The sequence below is a fragment of the Chlamydotis macqueenii genome, chromosome 6 (assembly GCF_036417535.1).
Source record: "Chlamydotis macqueenii isolate bChlMac1 chromosome 6, bChlMac1.mat, whole genome shotgun sequence".
Lineage (NCBI taxonomy): Eukaryota > Metazoa > Chordata > Aves > Otidiformes > Otididae > Chlamydotis > Chlamydotis macqueenii.
Window position 1 is genome coordinate 35,454,342 of NC_141561.1, and position 19,921 is coordinate 35,474,262.

General features: G+C 38.0%; 1 protein-coding gene across 2 annotated transcripts in view; it reads left to right on the forward strand.

Annotated features, from left to right (window-relative positions):
- CALCRL (calcitonin receptor like receptor) overlaps positions 1-18,530 on the forward strand; it is a 71,190-nt gene extending 52,660 nt beyond the window's left edge. For both annotated transcript variants that reach the window (XM_086751127.1, XM_086751126.1), the window contains exons 8-13: positions 518-671; positions 1,917-1,977; positions 2,095-2,161; positions 7,940-8,158; positions 8,521-8,562; positions 14,710-18,530. In XM_086751127.1, the coding sequence (XP_086607253.1) occupies positions 518-671; positions 1,917-1,977; positions 2,095-2,161; positions 7,940-8,158; positions 8,521-8,562; positions 14,710-14,931 (765 nt within the window). In that variant the 3' untranslated portion in view covers positions 14,932-18,530. The remainder of the gene's footprint in view (positions 1-517; positions 672-1,916; positions 1,978-2,094; positions 2,162-7,939; positions 8,159-8,520; positions 8,563-14,709) is intronic.
- The last annotated feature ends 1,391 nt before the right edge of the window (positions 18,531-19,921 follow it).

Here is a 19,921-nt window from a genome sequence, read left to right on the forward strand (position 1 = left end):
CTGCCATGCAAGTTTTCAACTGGCCCTAAGTGCTGTTATGACTAGGTTAAAATTGGAAGTATTGTAAGTATTTTAAAAACACAAATCATTTTCTGGGGTAGTTATATATTGTGATTGGTAAAACTGAGAGGGGATTACCCTCATCAAAGTACCTTTTCTTCTGCGGTTGCCATCAGATAATTTGAGAATTCCCTACTGATTGGAATGGTGAAATGTGGCAATGTTTGCAATAAGAGAAAATATCATTACAGCTTTCTGCCATCATGCTTGAGGATCTCTATGTCCTCATGTTTGAATAATAAAAACACAGACTCAATTACCAACTTTTTTTGTCACCACAAATTACAGAATTCTAATTCTGTAAAAACTCTATTAAAAAAAAAATAATTGTAGTGTAAAACAGAATAAGCATTAACATTTGACTCTAGAAGTATTTTTTTTCCATTTTGCAAATAAAGCTGTGAGATTTTTGCAACTTAAAAATTTATATTGTACTCTGCTTTTTTTTTTTCTGCAGGTTAGCTGCAAAGTGTCACAGTTCATCTACCTGTACCTAATGGGTTGCAACTACTTTTGGATGCTGTGTGAAGGCATTTACCTGCATACTCTCATTGTGGTGGCTGTTTTTGCTGAGAAACAACACTTGATGTGGTATTACCTCCTTGGCTGGGGTATGCAATTTCACCTTCTGTATTTTCAGACCAGTGCAATCTCTTCCTCCTTTTCATGAGAATTCAAACATCTGTACCTTTGCTTCTCCGAGCTCATAGCTTTTAACAACGATGACACAACCCTCTTCTTTGTCTGTAGTGTTTTAACAGGCTTAGAAATATTAACGTAGGAAGTTGTATGTAGCTCTATCTTTGCTGAAAGAGAGATTATGCATTACTGGAGTCAGGAAGCGACTCCTCCTTTGTATAGAGAAAATAGTCTACTATTATAAAAAAGACATTAAGAAGTAATTATTCATTGTTCCTCATCTCAAAGATGTTTATTCAGGAATGAATGTTTGTTTTCAGAGAAGTCTTGCCATGTCTAGGGTGGAGGGTCAGAATTGAGTTAGAGATGGCCAAGGATTTATTTTTCCAGCAGTTCCATTTGACCTGTATTGTTCCCTAAGCAAATACAGAATAGTTGTAGCTGAGGATCTCAAGTAGTATCAGTATCAAAATGAACAAGCCAAACCTGGTCATTCCAGATAATGCCCAACAGCATGTTCACAAAGTTCAAGTGAGGACTTTCTCCTCAGCTTCAGTGTATTGGCACATGCAGCTACAACATGACTTGGTACCTGAGTTGTTAGCTGTCCCATTAGACACAGCTGGGACATGGTTAGAAGATCACAGGTGCTCAGCAGTTTCTGTAAATTAGGTACCACCGGAGTGTCAAGGACCTCAGATAACTAATTTGCTTACTCTTTTTAAGTTTTTAATTCAGCCTGATTTCCAGAGTCTGATTTCAAATTTGTTTTGCAGATGACTTTGTTTTCTGAGTACCCAGCAAGTATCAATGAGGACATGATCAACATTGTCATCATACTGTTAAAGCTGTGGTCATGTATACAATTACCTTTTTAATGTTACCTACCTATTTAGCATTATTGCAGGTTGCAGTCTGAAATCCATCTGTGTTAATGAAGATTGACTGTTGCATTCTAAAATATTGTCATTTGATTTGCCGTTTCTTTCTGTGTGTTGGTATGGGTTTCCTGGCAAGATAGTGGGAATAAGGTTTCATATACCCCTCAGAAAGAAATCTGAGAAAATAGAAACGGAATCGGTCCCTGCTACTTTATTTGCTCTGCAGGTATATAGTTTGGATTGGGTGAAAATACAGAAGATTCCTGCAAGAGATGCAAGTTTACTTAGTTATTAAACAGCTTTACATATGAAGAAAACATTGTTTTTTCTTCACAGGTTTTCCACTGATTCCTGCCTGCATACATGCCGTTGCTAGAAGTTTATATTATAATGACAAGTAAGTAGCATCTCAGCTTGCTTTGCAAAACTGTTTTATTTTCTGTAAGGGGGGGAAAAAAGGAATACAACAGATGATAATGTGCTGATTTTTTTTTTCTTTTCCTGTTTTCTCTAGTTGTTGGATCAGCTCTGATACTCATCTGCTGTACATCATCCATGGGCCTATTTGTGCTGCTCTGTTGGTAGGCATTTTTCAGATAATAATTTGGTTTTGTTACTTGTTTTCTGGCTGTTATTCATGGGCTTATAAAGTTGGTAACAGCCTCAAGCTAACATTTAGAGATCACTGTTATTTGCAGGACTCTCACTTAACCCAGTAAGTGCCTTAGACACACAAGTCTTGGCCTTATTAAGGAGCTGTACCCCTGGTCCTTTGAGAAACTCCGGTTTTGCAGTGTTGATTATCATTCCACTTAAATGCTAGTGACAAGGAAGGACTAAATATTACCTGGAGTACTGGAGGGCCACGTTCAAATCCTTCCTTTAGCTCCCCAGGCCATTTGCCAGGTTGACCCTACTACGAGCATCACAGTGTCACTGTGCGAATGTGGCCAAACAGCTACCAGACTGGACCTCACTGGGGTTCAGAAAGAGGGCTCCTGAATGTCAGGACTGACTGTGGGTGGGAATACGGGATGAGAAGAAACTAGAGCAGGCCCTTGAGAGAGAACCAGTGGAAATAGTTCTGCGAGTATCTGTGACAGCCCCTATTCTGATACGAATCTAGCAATGTGTGCTTTGGCCATCAGGGTGCTGCAACTCCTCTGCTTCATTAGCCCTCATGAACTTTAGAATGCAGTGTTCTGTCTTGGGCTTCAAGTTAATGCCAACTCTATTGTGTGAATGTTTGCTATTAAAGACGTAAAATTCTAAGTAAGGAACTGACGACACCACTGTGTAAAAATCAATGTTACACTTCGGTTATACTAGGACTGAATTTAACCTATGAAACTCAGCCAACAGATTATTGCTAAATAGAAATAGGTGCATAAAATAAAATACTAATAGGTACCTACTTAAAAACTAACTACATAATTAATATCTATGAATGTATAATGCAGAGAGTGCTGCAGTGTAGAGTCATTGTGTATGTGACCAGAATCAGCTGCTGGCTATATATTAGTCATCTCTGTTACTGTGACAGAAACTTCAAGGTGACCTGGCAAAGGTATTGTATACATGTCTGCTGACTTTTCTTATAACTTTTCAGTTCATGCAAGGAAATTAATTAAGAATGAAAGCTAAGTAACTTTTTGGAAATAATTGCAGGTTCTCATCTACGTAAACTTCCACTTCTGTTAAGTTACTGAAGAATGTTTGTAGAGGGCATTCTGTGCATAGAGAATTCTCTCTGAAGACCATTGCATAAATCTTGTGGTTCTTGTCACTGCCATTATCTTTCACAGTGAAATGAGATGGTGAACTTAGATTTTGAAGATTGTGTTGCTACCATGACACATCTGAGGTCCTCTGCATGGGAGGCCAGTCCCCATGAAATTGTTGAGATCCACGGCCCTTGGGGTGTGAATTACTTATAATCTCTGGTTCTGTTACTCAGGTCTGCCATGTATGTTCATGTAAAGAAACTTTAACTAGTGCTCTAATCTGTAAACTTAAAACCAATTCTAAATCCTTTCCATTTTTCTTCTCTATGATTTACACAGAAGATGAAATCTTGTTTTCACAGAAAGGGATAGGGGTTTTTTGCTCACTTCAGTGGTGCTGTATGTCACCCAGAAAATGTATGCTATTCTGCATTGCCTTGTGGGTTGTTACATCCTTTGTCCAGGTATCTCTTCACAGACTTAAGTAAGGCTCTTTAAAGCTGAAATATAATTTGTATTAGTCACAGCTTGCTTAAATAACAACAAGTTTTATGTAAAAGTGATGAGACCATACCATCTACCATGAAGTGACCTTACTTTAGGATCTAACATCATTTTCTCCTTCCCAGCAGTGGCCTTCACAAAGTCACACTGAAAAAGGTGGCAAAACTCCTACTGGGTTTCAAATGTGCTGGATTGGTCCCAAACTGCCAGGTCTTCTTTCCATTCAAGGCAACACTAAGAATGTCTTTTGATTTTACTGGAGGCATAACAGTCACCTCTGCAGGGTTAGTTTGGGCAGAATCTGTGTCCATTCTCTTTGCAATTTGCAAATATGCACACATTTGATATTCCTATATTTTTCATGAGCTGATCGGAGGTGTTTCTCTTCCATTTTTCTTGCCTCAGTACAACCAGTAATTTTATTTGAAAACCACATAGGAATAACAAAGATTAAACACAAGTACACATCTTGCCTGTGATGTGAAAGTATCTTAAAGGAGTTGCTTTCCTTTCTGGTAACAAAAAAAACCTGCAATGTATCAATTCAGAAAAGACAAGCCAGGGCTAAAGCCCTTAGATGAAATGCATGTGTTTAGGCTTTGTGAACAGAACCCTCATTTGCTTAAGCAGCTTGCTTGCCAGATACAATTTCCACACTTTACTAAGCATGACCTGCTTTAGTAGACATTTAAGCAACAATATTAAACTGCAAATTAGATAACAAGGGAGAAGACACTGTTTCTATTTGCAGGAGCAAGCTCTCAAAGAACATGAAGACTATCAAGTGGGTGCCAGGGAGAACTGGCAGAAGCCAATGCCAATTTAACTCTTGTACATAACTGAAAATCCTACAATTACATAAAGCTAACAATAACGCTGCTTTTATGGTCCCTGTTATTACATAACTCTGCTCAGATCCCTGCCAAAGAAACTGGAAATGGGAGCAGACGTAGGTTGCATTTTTGATTGGAATTGTCTTCATTTGGCCATTTAATTACAACTGTTTGCCTAAGCGCAATTAAAGAAATAGTGGGGGAATGAAACAGTAGAAGGTGTTGTTAGTTTTTACACTAGACAAATATTGATCAAAATGGAGAGGGGGATGAAAAAGCAATGAGTTGGAACTTTAGTGAAAGCAGTAGTGATTTCAGTGTACATTTCAGTTGTGCCAGTGCACTAGTGATTTAGTTTGCATTGGTGCCACTGAAAGGGTAGATTTGGATCATTATGTATATAAATAATATTACAGGGAGGTTTACTTTGCCCTATAACAATGTTATGTGTTAGTGTCTTAGACTGACAGCCTTTTATAGATGCACGTTCTTCTACCAGAAGAAGTAAGTGTTCTTAGTGAACGTGCACCAGAGGAAGTTCAGGAGCTCCCAGCTTTGTCACTGACCTATTTAATGACTTTAAGCTGGACTTAGTACAAAACTTAAGAGTTTAGAAGTTGAATGCTTAGCATTCATGTGCCCAGCCTTGGGGATGTCCACAGGCCAGGTATAAAACATGTCTTCATGAGCACATATATGTCTCCTGCCTAAGCAAGCCAGACTCAAGCAGGCTAAGATCTGAAGCTGCATAACTGTATTAAAAGCCAAGCAACGGCTACCATCTAGTATCTAAGAATATCTGAGTTTCTTCAGCTGAGAATGATCTGTTTATATCATCCTAAGGAGGAATTTAAACAGAATTTAAACCTACATGCTAATAAGGATTACCATACTGCTTAGCACAAACCAGACGTGGAGAGAAGTAGAAATATCAGGGACCTGAGGAGAGCTTAATTCAAGAACTGCAGCACCTATTCACATACACAGCCACTCTTAAGGCAGAACCTAAATTCTACTAAGTTCCCAGTATAGGCACCAATGTTTCTTTTTATCTAGAATTGCCTTCTCTGCCTTTGTTTCCATTTTTGTTCATTTGCCTGGTTCAATTTCCAGGTCACTGTGGAGCTGCCGGTGCTTTAGTATGTGTTCATACTGCAGCTAGCACAACAGGACTCCTTTGGGGCTATCACCACCGTCAATTTGATGATAATACATATGCGAGTAGTTCCACTGGCCTACTTTTGCTTAAATGTAAAAATTCTCCTCACTGCCTTGCTAAAATCAAGACCTGTTTTCATCACTTTAGTTAAGAATTCAGTTCATTCTGATCTCACTGTATTTGTGACAGAAGAGATACTCATCAAAAACTGGTACCACATACTGCTCTTCTCAACTCTGTCCTCTGCTTGGCCTCATTCATCTTTTCTGTTTGCCCTAATACTTATTTGCAAACTCTTTGCGTGCTTATTTTTGTGCTTTTTGGTTTTGGTGAGTAAGTGGAACAATTGGAAAAATGCCATACATTTCAGCATGTTCTACATGAAAGTTTGCTGGGTTTACTCCTGGCTGCTGCCACTTTCATCTTCAGTTAGTATTCAAGGACAGCATTATAGGAATTGGCCATGCTACCACAACAGGAGGGGACTGAAAACTCTGGTTGAGATACGTTGATGTTGAACTAGTAGATTTGAGAAGGATTAAATTTAGAAATGGAGGAAGGGCTTATTGTCTATGTGTGCTATAGGAAGTTGGATGAGGATTGTGGGCTGCATAAAATCTAAATAAATCCCTTGAGAAAGAATCAGACTTTGGTTGCTTAAACAAAGCTTAAAGGTAGCTGGAGACTTCCAGGAGAAATTCTTGCACTGGTTTCCTATGTAAAACAATTTCCTGTTAAAATGATTTAAATAGCATGTAAGTAGAATATAAATAACATCACATATCTGTCAAGGGCCATGTTGCTATAACAATACACAGCTGTTTACTGTGAAAACCTTAACTGACATGAAAGAATTCTGCCAGGGTTATGGAGGACATGGTGACACACATGGTCTGAAATGGCTTCTCCCTTTGCATGTGTCCTACAGCAAGACAGAGGCCTCCCTCTAGACCAGGAGTTCCTAGTCTTCTTAGGAGTTGTCTGTCTGACTGCTTCTTCCCCCACCTCCCTTTTGTCTCTAGATAGTTGTTGACAAGGACAGACAATAATCTGGGAGAAGAGATAGGACTAGATTCTAGGCCTCTCCCTTGGGTCCCCGAAGCAGCATTGTCTTGGCTGTGTGCCCTTGCGCAAGGCAGTGGGACTGGCTGAGCTCTCAAGGTCTCTTCTAGCTCTAGTTTCTGTAAGGGGCTGCCATTATTGCACGATAGATGAAAATACGGTGCAGTCATCCCGAACACTGCTGGTGCTCTGGTTCTCACATCCTTAGGCTGTTGGGTATATGTGTGTGTGTGTGTGTAACCTGCGAGTGTGTGTGTGTGTGTATTAGTTTTGTGGCTGCTTACAACGAGTGCTCAAGTGTTGAAAGTTGTGATTTTGGGATTTTTTTTGTATGTGCATGAAACTGAATGAACAGATGATATAGATCACTGTTAACAAGACAAGCCTTAATAGCTATGGAAGTAGTCAGGTTCAGTAGTGCATGAGAATGATGTAGAGCATCAGCTCAGTGCTTGCTCCATTTGCAGTTCTGCTGGATGATTCAAAAATCCAACCATGGGCCACTGTGAGAATGTTAAATTGGTTGTTTGTCTATAGGAGTGCACAGTTCCTTGTTAGCAGCATTTTGCCTGCAATGTTATTTTTTAATTTTTTTTTTTTCAATCTGAGGTTTTGTTCCTTCTCTATAAATTGGTCAAATTTATATTTGAAAAATAAAAATGTAGCTTTTTGAAGAACCATCTTGAAATACAAAGAGGGGAGAGTGTCATCCTCTTTCTTGACCAACCTAAAGAGACATCATTTAAAAAAAAAAAAAAAAAAAAAAATCATTCACCTGTGTACTGTTACTGTGATAGCAGAGAGAAAGATGTGTGGATTGCCAGCCCTGGAAGACTGAGGGTTATCTGGAGGGACACTTGCTTAATAGGTTAGAGGAATGGATGTGGATAATAAATGTCAGAACCTGCTCTAAGCTGCTTAAAGGTGTTTTCAAAGAGTTTTAACTCATGTTTTTTGTACAATCACAATGCTGACCACGTAGTATGAGTTTTCTTGAGTTTCTGGTTTTGAGTCACACAGAACAGTGTGTGGGATTGTTTTTCAGACTATCTTCTGTGTCCTTTTCTTTTCTGACAGGTAAATCTTTTCTTCCTCCTAAATATTGTTCGCGTTCTCATAACCAAGCTGAAAGACACCCACAAGGCAGAATCCAACCTGTACATGAAAGCAGTGAGAGCCACCCTGATTCTTGTTCCCCTGCTTGGCATTGAATTTGTCCTGTTTCCATGGCGACCAGAAGGCCGGATCGCGGAGGAAGTCTATGACTATGTGATGCACATCCTTATGCACTACCAGGTAGGAAGCATTAAACAGGTTTTGCTCACTTGAGCTAGATAGCAGTTGGCATGTGAGGCAAATACAGGAGAAATGATCGTGTTACTTTATTTTTCAGGCCTTTATGCAATATTCTATAAATTACTTAAACTTTTTCATTATACTGAATTTTCATTTCTTAAAGGAAAGAAACATGATGGTAGATGCTGACCCAATACTTTTTGTAATGTATTTTTAGAAATAATTCACCAAGTTTAGATTTATACTGCATTTTCTTTGCTATATATATATGAATTTTATCACAAACTTCTAATTATCTCAAACCTGAAAAAAATCTGCATGCATGTGAAGTAAAGCAGAATCTTTTTCTTTTTATTTTACAGGGTCTACTAGTGGCTACAATTTTCTGCTTCTTTAATGGAGAGGTAGAGTAACAACTTTTAATATATTTATAATACTTTTCCTTTTTATATACTTTTGCTTTGTTTCAGCAGTTAAGGAGATGGTAATTTTTAAAGATTTTTTTTTAAATGTTCTAAATCTAAATTTTTTACATAAAAATAATTAAAAAAAAAATCTGGCTGCCAAGAGCAGAGCCTGAGAAAGACTATGCCATCATTCATGCCATCTTTAAGTACTTTAGGACTGACTCTCTTGGGCTGAGCAATATACATGTCTCTTGATTATATAAGGAATTGAAGACACTTGTCACTTTGATATAATTTCTTAACAAATATCATATAAAAGTCAAATGTAATTACCTATCCAGAGGTACATTTGTCTATGTTAGAAGCTGTGCAGCATCTGTTATCCTGGTGAATCACTGAATTGGTCTTTCTGCAGCAGGAATAGAGCACATTGTGCATACCCGTTGCTGTGCTGGGGAGCTGTTGTGTTATGACAGCTCTTTGGGAAAATTTTAAGCTGGGGTTTGAAAAACTGTTTTTTTAGCATAGCTGAAAAATACCATTCTAAAAAATCAGAACTTAATAGCTTGTTGTACTTGGGTCAGAAATTTGTGTGGAATAAGTGCACTTTTAAGGAACCATCATCAGTCAGTTCCATGAACAAACTTCTTTATTGTTATGTTAGAGGATTTTTGCCATATTTCAGTAATATATGGTACTGATCCTATTGAAGCTAACAAGCTCTGCTGTTATCTTGAATAGATCAAGGTCCAGTAACTCTGGAGTGCACACAGTGACTTTGATCTAGAAACTCTGGCCCCCAAGCTGTACTTGAGAGTACACTTCTGGGGCCTTACAGTGTCAGAGATCAAATTGGTAAAAAGGCTAAAAATATATATATACTAAATCTTTAATATAGCTCTTGCTTGCAAAAAAAAACCCAAAACAAATGAATACCCCACCAAAAAACTAGCTGGTACTTTTCCAGCACTTCTGGCAGACGAACAATTACAGTCCTGCACTTACTCCTACACATCTGTTGGTTTGTTCTGCATTTAGTGCAGTTACAGTGTATGGCTGTAAGCAGATGTGTGGGAGTAACCAGATGTTTTCATGTGACTCAACCCTTAGTTTCTTTTGTCAGATGCTATAAAATTGTATTGATGTGCTTATATAATGTTATTAGACAGTAATATTTACTTACCGGTAAATATTTGGCTGATACTAGAATAGATTCATGCAGCTCACCCTTCCTTCTCTTCCTAAGTCTGAAACTGACTGAATTGCACTGAAACTTCCATGAGGTTTCAAGGTTTTACTCCCCCAAGAAATGTGTGAGTCTCCACGATGATTTTTTTTTTTTCTTTTTTTTTTTTTTTTTTTTTTTTTGGCTGAGGAGGCAGAACAGATGAAGAGAGGTTTTCTCACAGTTTAGTGGGCATGGGGCAGTGGTTTTGATCTGACTTTAACATAAAGTAGATCCAGCTTCAAGTCCCTGCTTATATATGTGATCCAAAGCAGAACACATCATTAAGCATTTTGGATCTGATTTGATCCCTTGCCCACATTCAGCATTGGTATTTCACACACTCCCTTCTAAATTGTACAGTTCAGAATGCCTTCCAAAACCAGATCTTTGGAAAAATCAGGGAGTTTGTCCTGCTCCAGTGCAAAATGGGAGGAAAAAAACCTTGAAACCTCTGCAGTTTCCTTCAAACAACATTGTCCACTGCTCAGCTCTGCTTCTTCACGCTTATTGCTTAAAAAAATAAAAACTCTAACTTAAAATATTATATAATCAGTAAGAATTGTATCTGTTAATATTAATTTGTTATAAACTCATATTTTTTTTTACATGCTGTGTAAGAAAAGCTAATTTCATCTCCTAAATTCACCTTAGGCTTAGCAGTGGTATAAGATGAGCTCTTTCACAACTCCTACAAGTGGCAGGAACGCTCCTGAACATCTGCTGGCAGAATCATGTTAAAAGGGAGATTTAGCCATTTTAACATTTATTAATTTAGACATTTAAATTTTAGACCCTATGCCTTGACTTTGTCAGTTAAACATCTGTGTCTGTGTTTGCTCTCTATAGAGGGGAAATTTATGCTTTTTAAGCCAGTTTTGGGTTCAGTGCTTCCACGACAACTATTCACTGTTGTTGTTATTATTATCACACCTTGTTCAAGAAGGGATTTATTGCTTTATAAACAACTGTATCAGTAAGGAAATCCATGGGGAGAATGACCATATACTTAGGAAAAAATGTCTGCACAGAAAAAAAAAAAAGCATTTCCTTTGTCTACTGAAAGATTCTGCTTCGGGCATGCTAGCCTGCAGGCACACGTGTCTTCTGTTGCCATCAGAGTCTCTTGCTGTCATAACAATGCCTGAACAAAGCCTGCAACCGTGGCTTAGCTGTTATGCACATGATGCTGCTTTATCATCACCTGTCATAGCAACACCTCGTTAGAGATGGTACAAAATGATAGGCATCAGCGAGCGGTGTTAATGCTTGTCTGCAGCAAGTCTGTGGTTTAAAGATGAATACCGATACTGGAGTTCACATTTTGAGTGACAGGGGGGCAAAGATTTTCCAGTGGGATATTAGCAATGAAAAATGCTAAAAGCTCTAATTTCTTTCTGTCTAAATCTTAACATTTCCCAACTGTCGCTGTACCTTTTAATGTTTTCTGTACCAAATCTCAGGAGCCAAACTCTGTTCAAGTGGTGGCAGGCCACCTGTGGCCAAAAAGTGAATAAAAGTAGTCTGCTGTAGTGAAGAGAAACTAAGAAATGTAAGAAAAAAAAGCTGGTATGTCCTGCTGACTGTAGCCAAGGAACTTCTCCAAAATTCTTGAGCAGGGCAGCCAGGGATGGTCTGTCAATTCCCGTAGTAATATGCACTGCAGCTGTTTGTCACAAACCTCCTACAGACAAGCGCGTACGTGCAGACCCTTCATCTGTATGTTCTGTAGCAGGGTTTCCCGAAGGACACGCACACTCTGCTTATGTCCCAGCATCCCACAGAGTACAATGCTCTTGACTACCTCGTCGTGTTTTCCAGTTGGAGTTGGCCTAGAGCGGCCTTTGGGGTGACACAGGCTGCAGTCAGAGGAGAAGCCTGTCCCAGATCTCTGATAAATCAGTAGAAAGATTCCTATCGAGCTATTACTAACAGGTGATAGTAATGACCTACATTGTCCATGTAAGGTTTGTGGTTTTGTTTCTTTCCACTGCTCTGTTGAAATGTTGCAGCAGACTGTAGCCTCAGGTCTGCAGGGTTATAGGGTATACAGTTCCTTTATTCATAGGTGAGGTAGTGCTGTGTTGTGGGTTTTTTTTTTTCTTGTTGTCTGCTGAGCTGTTTAATTTGTGCTATATTGAACATCAATCTACTGATCTGTTAAAGAGCTGATTGGATGGAGCTCTTCATGAAAATTCATCAAAAAAAGCCATTGCTGACTAGTAAGGTGAGAAAGCAAGACTCTTCCAGCTTGAACTAGCATCTCTATTGATGACTGAGAAATACAATTATATTTATTACATTACTTTCTTTCATTAAATGCATTGCTTAATATCCTTTCTTGTAACAAAGTAGTATTCCTCCTAAGCTGAATGTACAGCTCTGTGTAACTGCTTAAAGCTGAGGAAAGAGGGATAAAAGTTCTGTTTTTCACTTCATGGGTAGACACAAATGTATTTAAACAGTATAATTAGTGGTGAAAATTAGTTGTCTCATTTTTTTTTTTTTCCCATTTCTTCTATAAATGATGGATTGGACAGTTTAAGGAAGACTGAAAGACAGTTATAATAAATGAAAGGATGTAACACCCTACAAGAATAGACACCTAGTAGGACAGAGGTGAAATACTGATTCAGCAGTAATGGAGAGACATTGGGAAGAATGCCAGAAATAGATAGCTTAGTTCGAAATGTGCCGAGAGAGCGTGATGGGCACTGGGGCGGGCATGGAGGAAACAGTGTTTGCCCATACAGGAAACGCTATTTATAGCAAGCTGTGACTGGCCAGAGAGCAAGCTCCACGGCCTGTTTTCTCCCTCCGAGTAGCTCAAAGGCGCTTGTCTTGCAGGGATACTGATGGCTTGAGCTATGGGGACTGATATCCTTTCGGACTGGTTTACAAATATTATTAACAATTGAAAATAAGAAAAACAAATAAGTGTTACTGAAGCAACCAGGAGTAAATGTGGGAGAGGACCTTGAGTGTAAGGTGCTTTTGCAATTTGTCAATCCTAGTTTATTTCCCAGCTCTGCCAATAGACTTCTTTGACCTTGGTTAAGCCATTTAGTTGTAGTTGCTGATGTTTTCCCATCTCTTGCCTGTGGTCTGTCTTGTCTAAAGTGAAAAATTGCTCAACATGTAATTTTTTGAGTGTACGTCTACAGTAAAACACTAATCTTATTGAGGTAATTGACCATGGAAAGGGGAACAAATAGACCATAGCTTAATGAAATGGACAGATTGATTGATATGATTTAGAAATAAATTCCAAGCTTCCTTCTCAGAAAAGATAGAATTTTGAATACGCCTCTTCTCTTGGCTTGCTTCATGAGGAATTACAGGAAATGGATTCAACGTGTGAAAATTTTAGGCTATATATTACTATGCAATGCAAATAAATTAATCAAAAATTTCCTGTGATGAAACAAGAGCTTCCCATTTAGACTCAGAATTTTGATATGAAGAGCAGTAAAATCAGATACTCAGAAGTATTAAGACACTTGATTTCTCTTCAGTGTTTGTAGATTTGCATTTAGATGTTTTGAGTGGATTGGAATGGTTTTATGAACAGTAAAAGAGCGTCTCCTTTGCCCTGAAACACTAATTTCTCATGTAACTCAGCTGATACTTAACCTTTTACATTATTTTCGTAAGGATTTTAAGAAACATGAAGTTCTCCTTTAAGGAGAGGATTCTGATACCTGACTGCAGGAAGTCTAAAAATTACATCCCTTTTCTTTTATTTATTGTTATTTTTCATAATTAAAGCCAGAGTTCAGTTAGACAAAAGAAGCCACTGTGTTATGGAAATGTAAAGCAAACACAAAATAAACCCTGAAGACATATGGAAAACCCTAAAAATATTTACCCACAATATCAACGTTTAACTGTGGGAAGCACTGTTCACTATTTAGTTCTTTCGTATGTAGCAATGTGAAATGAAGGTCGTGCTTGTGAATGAGGCCTGTGATTTGGGGTGCACCGCTGGATAAACCTGCATGCCAGTGTCACTCCCCAGCATTTCTTGAAAGTCAGTGCCTGGCAGTCATAGCAGGAATACTTTGTGTACAAAGTTGGGCTGAAGGGGAGATTAAAGATTCATGAACCATAGGCAATTTTTTTTAACATAAAAAAAGAATCTTTTGACAAAGCAACAACAATAGCTATTACCATTCTTAATGTTCCTCACTTGGCATCTTCACTGAAAAACGAAGTCCATGTGAATTTCATGAATGTGACACTTCATCGATCCAGTATGCGCAGGTGTTTAACCAGATTGTAGGAGAGGAAGGTTACGATAAACATAACATCCTTTCACTGGAGACGTGTAAACAAGCTGGGGCCTTCAGCTATTTTATCAGCTTTATTTTTAACCCTGGTAGAAATAGAGAGTTTGGGAAATTGTCCTTCTATTCATTTAATTAAGGTATGGTCAGAAATAAAGAAAGGCTTTCTTATGCCAGCACCCCAGCAAACGTAAACTATGGTTTGTTGAGAGTATAAGAATTTACAGCTGCTGAGGATGTGGCCTTCTGAATGTATGTGTGAACAGAAATGACCTTTTTCACCTGTAAATCTGATCTGTCCCCACTGGACTTCAGTCTAAAGGGAAATTGTGTTGCTGCTGCTTCTCCTGTAATCTGTGCTTTTCCTGAGCAACTGGCACACTACAATTGTAAAATGTAACTATTTCACACCAAATTTGCCAAAGAATAATGCCTAAGTAAGTAAACTGTAAATTTTTCAGAACATCTCATGTGACAGATCATATGTAGGTACCCCCATTTACCAGGATTATTCAGTCTTGCTGCCGAATTTGTTTAGACAGGTTTATTATGGCACTCATTCATCATAGAATGAAGTCCAGTGATATCTTTCCAGGTGTTTTTATGTGCATTTCTTTTTGTTTTCTGGCATAGGTCCAGGCTGTTCTGAGAAGGCACTGGAATCAGTACAAAATCCAGTTTGAGCACAGCTTCAGCCACTCAGATGCTACACGCACTGCCTCCTACACTGTTTCATCCATCAGCGATGTTCAAGGCTACAGCTACAATCATGACTGCACCAGTGAACATTTAAATGGGAAGGGCTACCATGACATGGAGAGCGTCGTTTTAAAAACTGAAAAGCTGTATGGTTGACTGCCAAAGGCTTTGACGTATGCCGGCGTGCATACCGTTGTAGCTCATGAACTCCAAGTTTGATTTAATGACTTCACGGCCAGAAGATTTTACCCAGCTTGGGATATGTTTTTCTCCTGAATGATGCAAACTAAAGCAACATTTTTTTCGTATGTATGTGTATATATATATATATATGCATATATACATATGGCTGTGTTTCTGTGTACCTATACAGTATGGACATGTGTACATATATATCTCTCTTTCTATATATATATATGTATGTGCATATACATAAGGATACAAACTTTGCCTCTTCAGTTTCTACTGTGTAGACAAAGTTGGCAATTTTTTGTACAAAGGGAATCAATGAAGGATTTCTTATTTTCGTGGAAGTTTGTATAAGACTGTGTTGTGTTAAAGCCACTTCATTTGCCTATAGAATCTTAGAGTGTAAGTACCATGCTGTATTGTCTTAATTCAACTTAAAAGTGAACAAAGGAAGGTAGGTTAAAGTAGGTGCAATAATAACAACTGATTGTCGACATTAATTTTGTATCCAGCAAAAAAGCCCAACAGGTGGGCTGAGATAACAGACTCTAAGATATTGATGGTTTTGTTTGGCCACTTTGGTTTTTTTTCTGCTATTTTAAATCAAGCATAGAGAGACCAGTGCAAGTCTAAGACTCAACTTACTTCTGTACTGCAATGTAATATTTTTACAGCAAGCTTTGAGCAATTTGATTTCAACTATTTTTGCATATACAGGGGTGTCTTCTTCTCCTCAATTTTATGGAAGTTTCTTATTGGCTTTAACACAGACAAGAATAATGAGGCCTTACTGCCAGAAACAAAAGTAGTAACCTAAATCCTTCCAGAGCCTAACTGAACATACATAATTGTAGCTGGTGGAACTTCCCTGTGTGCTTAAGGAATTCACTTTACGGGGAAAAGATCACGTACAGAATTTGTTGCAGTCATGTTGTTGTTTTGTTTTATTTTTAAGTGTTTCCCTGGCCCTATGCTTGATAATTTATTCCTCCATTCTTGGGGCAAAGTTTTGATTAATTTTGTGGCTACTTCTGGTCTGAGAAAAGCATGCAAGACTGAATGCAGTGCAAATGATATACTATCTTTAAAGCCAGTGTATGAGATTCAGACTAATCAAGCAAACTAATGTTAGTAATTGTCATTATTTGGCAAACCCAATATAAAGTTTGTCTTATAAGGGCTCAAAACATTACGGATTGAGAATTTTAATATTATTTTGGAGTGCTTGTTGGTGAATCTCTATCTCAGTTAATTAGCTTAGAACAGTGCTTTGAGTTGTTTGTTTATCTGGTTCTACTGGTGAATAACAATCTCACAAGGAGGGTGTCAGGAAGGTCTTGCAAAAATGTGTCTTTATAGGAAGCCATGTTTTTGTAAATCTTTATGCTTTAAAGAAATAATAGTTTTTTTTTAGCAAAATGACAAAAATGCTCAAGAATGAGGGCACGATATGAGTTTAGAAAAGTCTTACTAAAAATCACAACAGTAGAAAAAGGTTGTATTGGCTTATATTGCAGATAACTCTACTTCAAGTGGGGGGAAAAAACCAAAACGAAGTAGAAGAAAGGTAGATGCTGGAGTTGATAGACTATTATGCTAATTAACGTATATGTGGTGCATGTAAGCCAGTCAGAACAAAAGACAGACAGTTCTTTATGAGACCACTTCAGTTTTGAATACTTAATTTTGTATCTCAAGAACTTTATTTTAACATTTAACCATTCTTGTCAGTAGCCTTTCTGTAAGCTTCATTAGCACATAGTTAATTTGCTGTCACAGTGTTTACTGGTTTGTGACTTCATAAGGCTTTAAATGCTTTGTATTTAGAAGGAAAACGTTAGGAGGATGGGGTAAGTTCATGCCACTTGCACCTTTGCGTAGTTTTTTACAGTTCTTATGGCTGGAGTTTGAATTTAGAGTGTTTTATTAATGATCTAGTTTCATAATATAGCATCTCAGCTAGGATGCCCAAGTAAGATTTCTGTTCTTCTGGAAGGCTGTCTGGTTGATTGATGAGAACGCTTTGAAAATCGCTTGGATTCTATAGTTTCGAATAGTGTGAAATCTGGCAATCAGATGTCGCAGTCTCTTAAATTGAAAGAATACAGTAACAGTATCTACTGCAACATGGTTAGAGGTTATGTACAACTCTGCTTGCTGATCTATGTAGTGTTTCTTAAAAATCTGTGCAATGTTCTGAAAATATCAGTGGTGCAGAAAATCTCTGTTCTGGTATAGCAGCTTTACAGTTGGGGGACCAGATCACCAACTGGTAGAAATTATCTTGAGGTCCATTTTCAGAATCAATGGGCACCAGCTGAAAATCAAAGCCCAGGCACATGTCTGTCCAGTTAAAAGTGCTATGAAGTCCTTTATGGCGTATTATCAGACAGTTATTTCAATGGTACCTGGTGGGTTGTTGTAATTAAAGCATATGTGATGGTTTAGAGTGTGATAAAATATTAGATTTTGAATTAAGCTTCCTTCTCAGCTAGGCAGTTCAAATTTAACAGCCTATAAATTTTAATCATTTAATGCAAAGTACTAGGTGCTAATTGCTCCCTGTCCTCTGTTTGAGAAACTTGTAGTGGTAAGTCAGAAGGGAAAATTGTTTTTCCACAGAAATCATCCGACTTCTAGGCGGACGATCACGGCATGCTTCTAGGCACAAGTCTGTCTTCCCTTTGGAAAAGAAATACACATCCATCTGGATGTGCAACAACAGGTTTGTGGCTGTGGAGGGTTACATGGCATAGGAGAGCTACATTTCCTCCCTCCTCATGAGGTTAACTAACCTATTTCCTATTTTGCATTGGAAAATAGAAATTCCCTGTTTTGTCTTCCTAACTCACCTTTTTCAGTTCCTACACAACCAGGAGAAGGATCTGCTTCTTAAAATGTTTTTCTGTCACAGTAAATTAAAATAAAATCCCTATGCTGATTTTCTACATTACAGAATGTTGTAGTCCTTATCTGTATTCTCTGGGATGGAAGCAAACTCTGTTTTGGTGAGGCTATGAGATTCCTTTGAACATGCGAACTGTTATCTGTTATTATTTTCTCTTTACTTTTTGTTATTTAGTGAGGATTTATTGTATCAATCTACAGAAATACTTGTCTTATACTGGTATCTGTACTACCAGCATGTTAGTATTCTATGAGAGGGAATGTCTATTTTTAACGCTACTGTCTTCAGTTAATAAAATGTTCCATTGCAGGGTCCCCTCAGTTGTTTGTTTAATGTTAGCATTTATGCTATGTATTTTTTTTTCATTGTGATGATCTACTCGAGTATTTGGCTGTAGAAATGCTGCAACACGTACTCCTTTTCATGTCATGAAGCATTTGGGCTGGAAACCAGGCAACATTCGAGTATTGTACTATGTAAATAAGATTCATAGAAGCTATGCATTGTATTTATTGCTTACACTAAGAATGAAATGGAAAAAAATGTGAAGTTATTTTTTGGTTGTGCTTTATTTTCACTTTGTTCATATGACTCGTCATGCATTTTAATTGCTGAAAGAAGTATTATGTTTGTGATCAATAAAATATTACTACATTTATTCAGATCTCTTGTGCTGTAACGTGGAAATAACAAAGCTAATCTAAACTAGTCTTTCACAGCTGTCTTAACTGTGTGTTAATTAAATATTAACCCAGGGAGAAAGTCTCTACGTAGAGTTACTAAAAAAAATTCAGTTTTTAACTGTTTGTTTATTTAATACTTACATTTTTAACGCGTAGTAGAGTGTTGCATTTCTGGAGGAAGCTTCCACAGATGACTATGTAAGATGGCTGCACTTCAAATTATCTACTCAAAAGCTCTATATTCCTGTTTGTCTCCTGAATCTGCCTTTTAATAAAAAGTTATTGATACTTACTTATGTTAAGAAGACAAATTTTCTGTTCCATCATGAGCTGGCAGCAGAGCAGAGACTAAAGTAAATGTATCTATATTCTTCATTCCATCAGTCTAGGTGGAGTTCGCATCGTGGTGTTCAACCAAACCTCAACCAGAGACTGATCTGTGCAGAAGCTGTTTTGTTCTGTAAGACCTGCAAAAGAAGCAAAGCAATAGAAAAAAATGAGTGAGATTTCCCCTGCCCTACCCCCACCCCAATAAATTTGACGGTGCCTACACAACAGCTATGCGTGACAGGTATGTTTTAAATCTGTAGAATTGAGTCTGTTCTTTGAACACTCAGGCCCATCTGACTTTAGAGGGACGCCTACCAGCATGTAATTTCTGAACTTTTGAATGGCATCAGCTGATGATCAAACCTCTCTAATATAGACAGAGGAAATGCCAAAGTACGTGGGCATGTATATGGGTGTAGCTAGTCTAGTGGGGAAGCATTGTAATTGTAGTTACATTGGGCCAACTCCCATCTTCCTGCATTCTTGCAGGTCTTCAGTTTCATAAGCTAACCAGGTTAAGTCTGCTTCTGTCTACAGTGATGACACATGAATTTTAGGCATCTATTTGCAAGTGCAATCTGCAGGAATTCTCTTTAACTTGCTCAGCCATGCAAAACTGGGATGGTGTTCTATTTATATGCTTTTGTGCAAATGGCATTAAATTTAGAGCTGGACTGCTTACCTGCTTCCCCAGTGAATATACTGCCTCGATTACTTTTATTAACTCATTTGAGTGAGTTTCTACCATAGCTGCTAAAAAAAAATAATATGGCAAAATAACTTCAGAATAATCCATAACGTGTCTGCATTGGTCTTCGTCTCAGACTGCTGCTCCTAGACTTTATGTCTGGGTGAACTGAAGGTACGGATCACAGCTCAAGAAGGGCCAGCAAGCTCTCCTTCAGCAGACTTTAATAAAAGGCGTCCAGGAAGTCATCACCTAGAATTATTGTTAAAAGTCTCGGTTAGACAAACATGGTTCTCTGCTGTTAGCTAGCTTGTAGCCATGAAAAGCAGTTTACTGCTGCACTGGGCC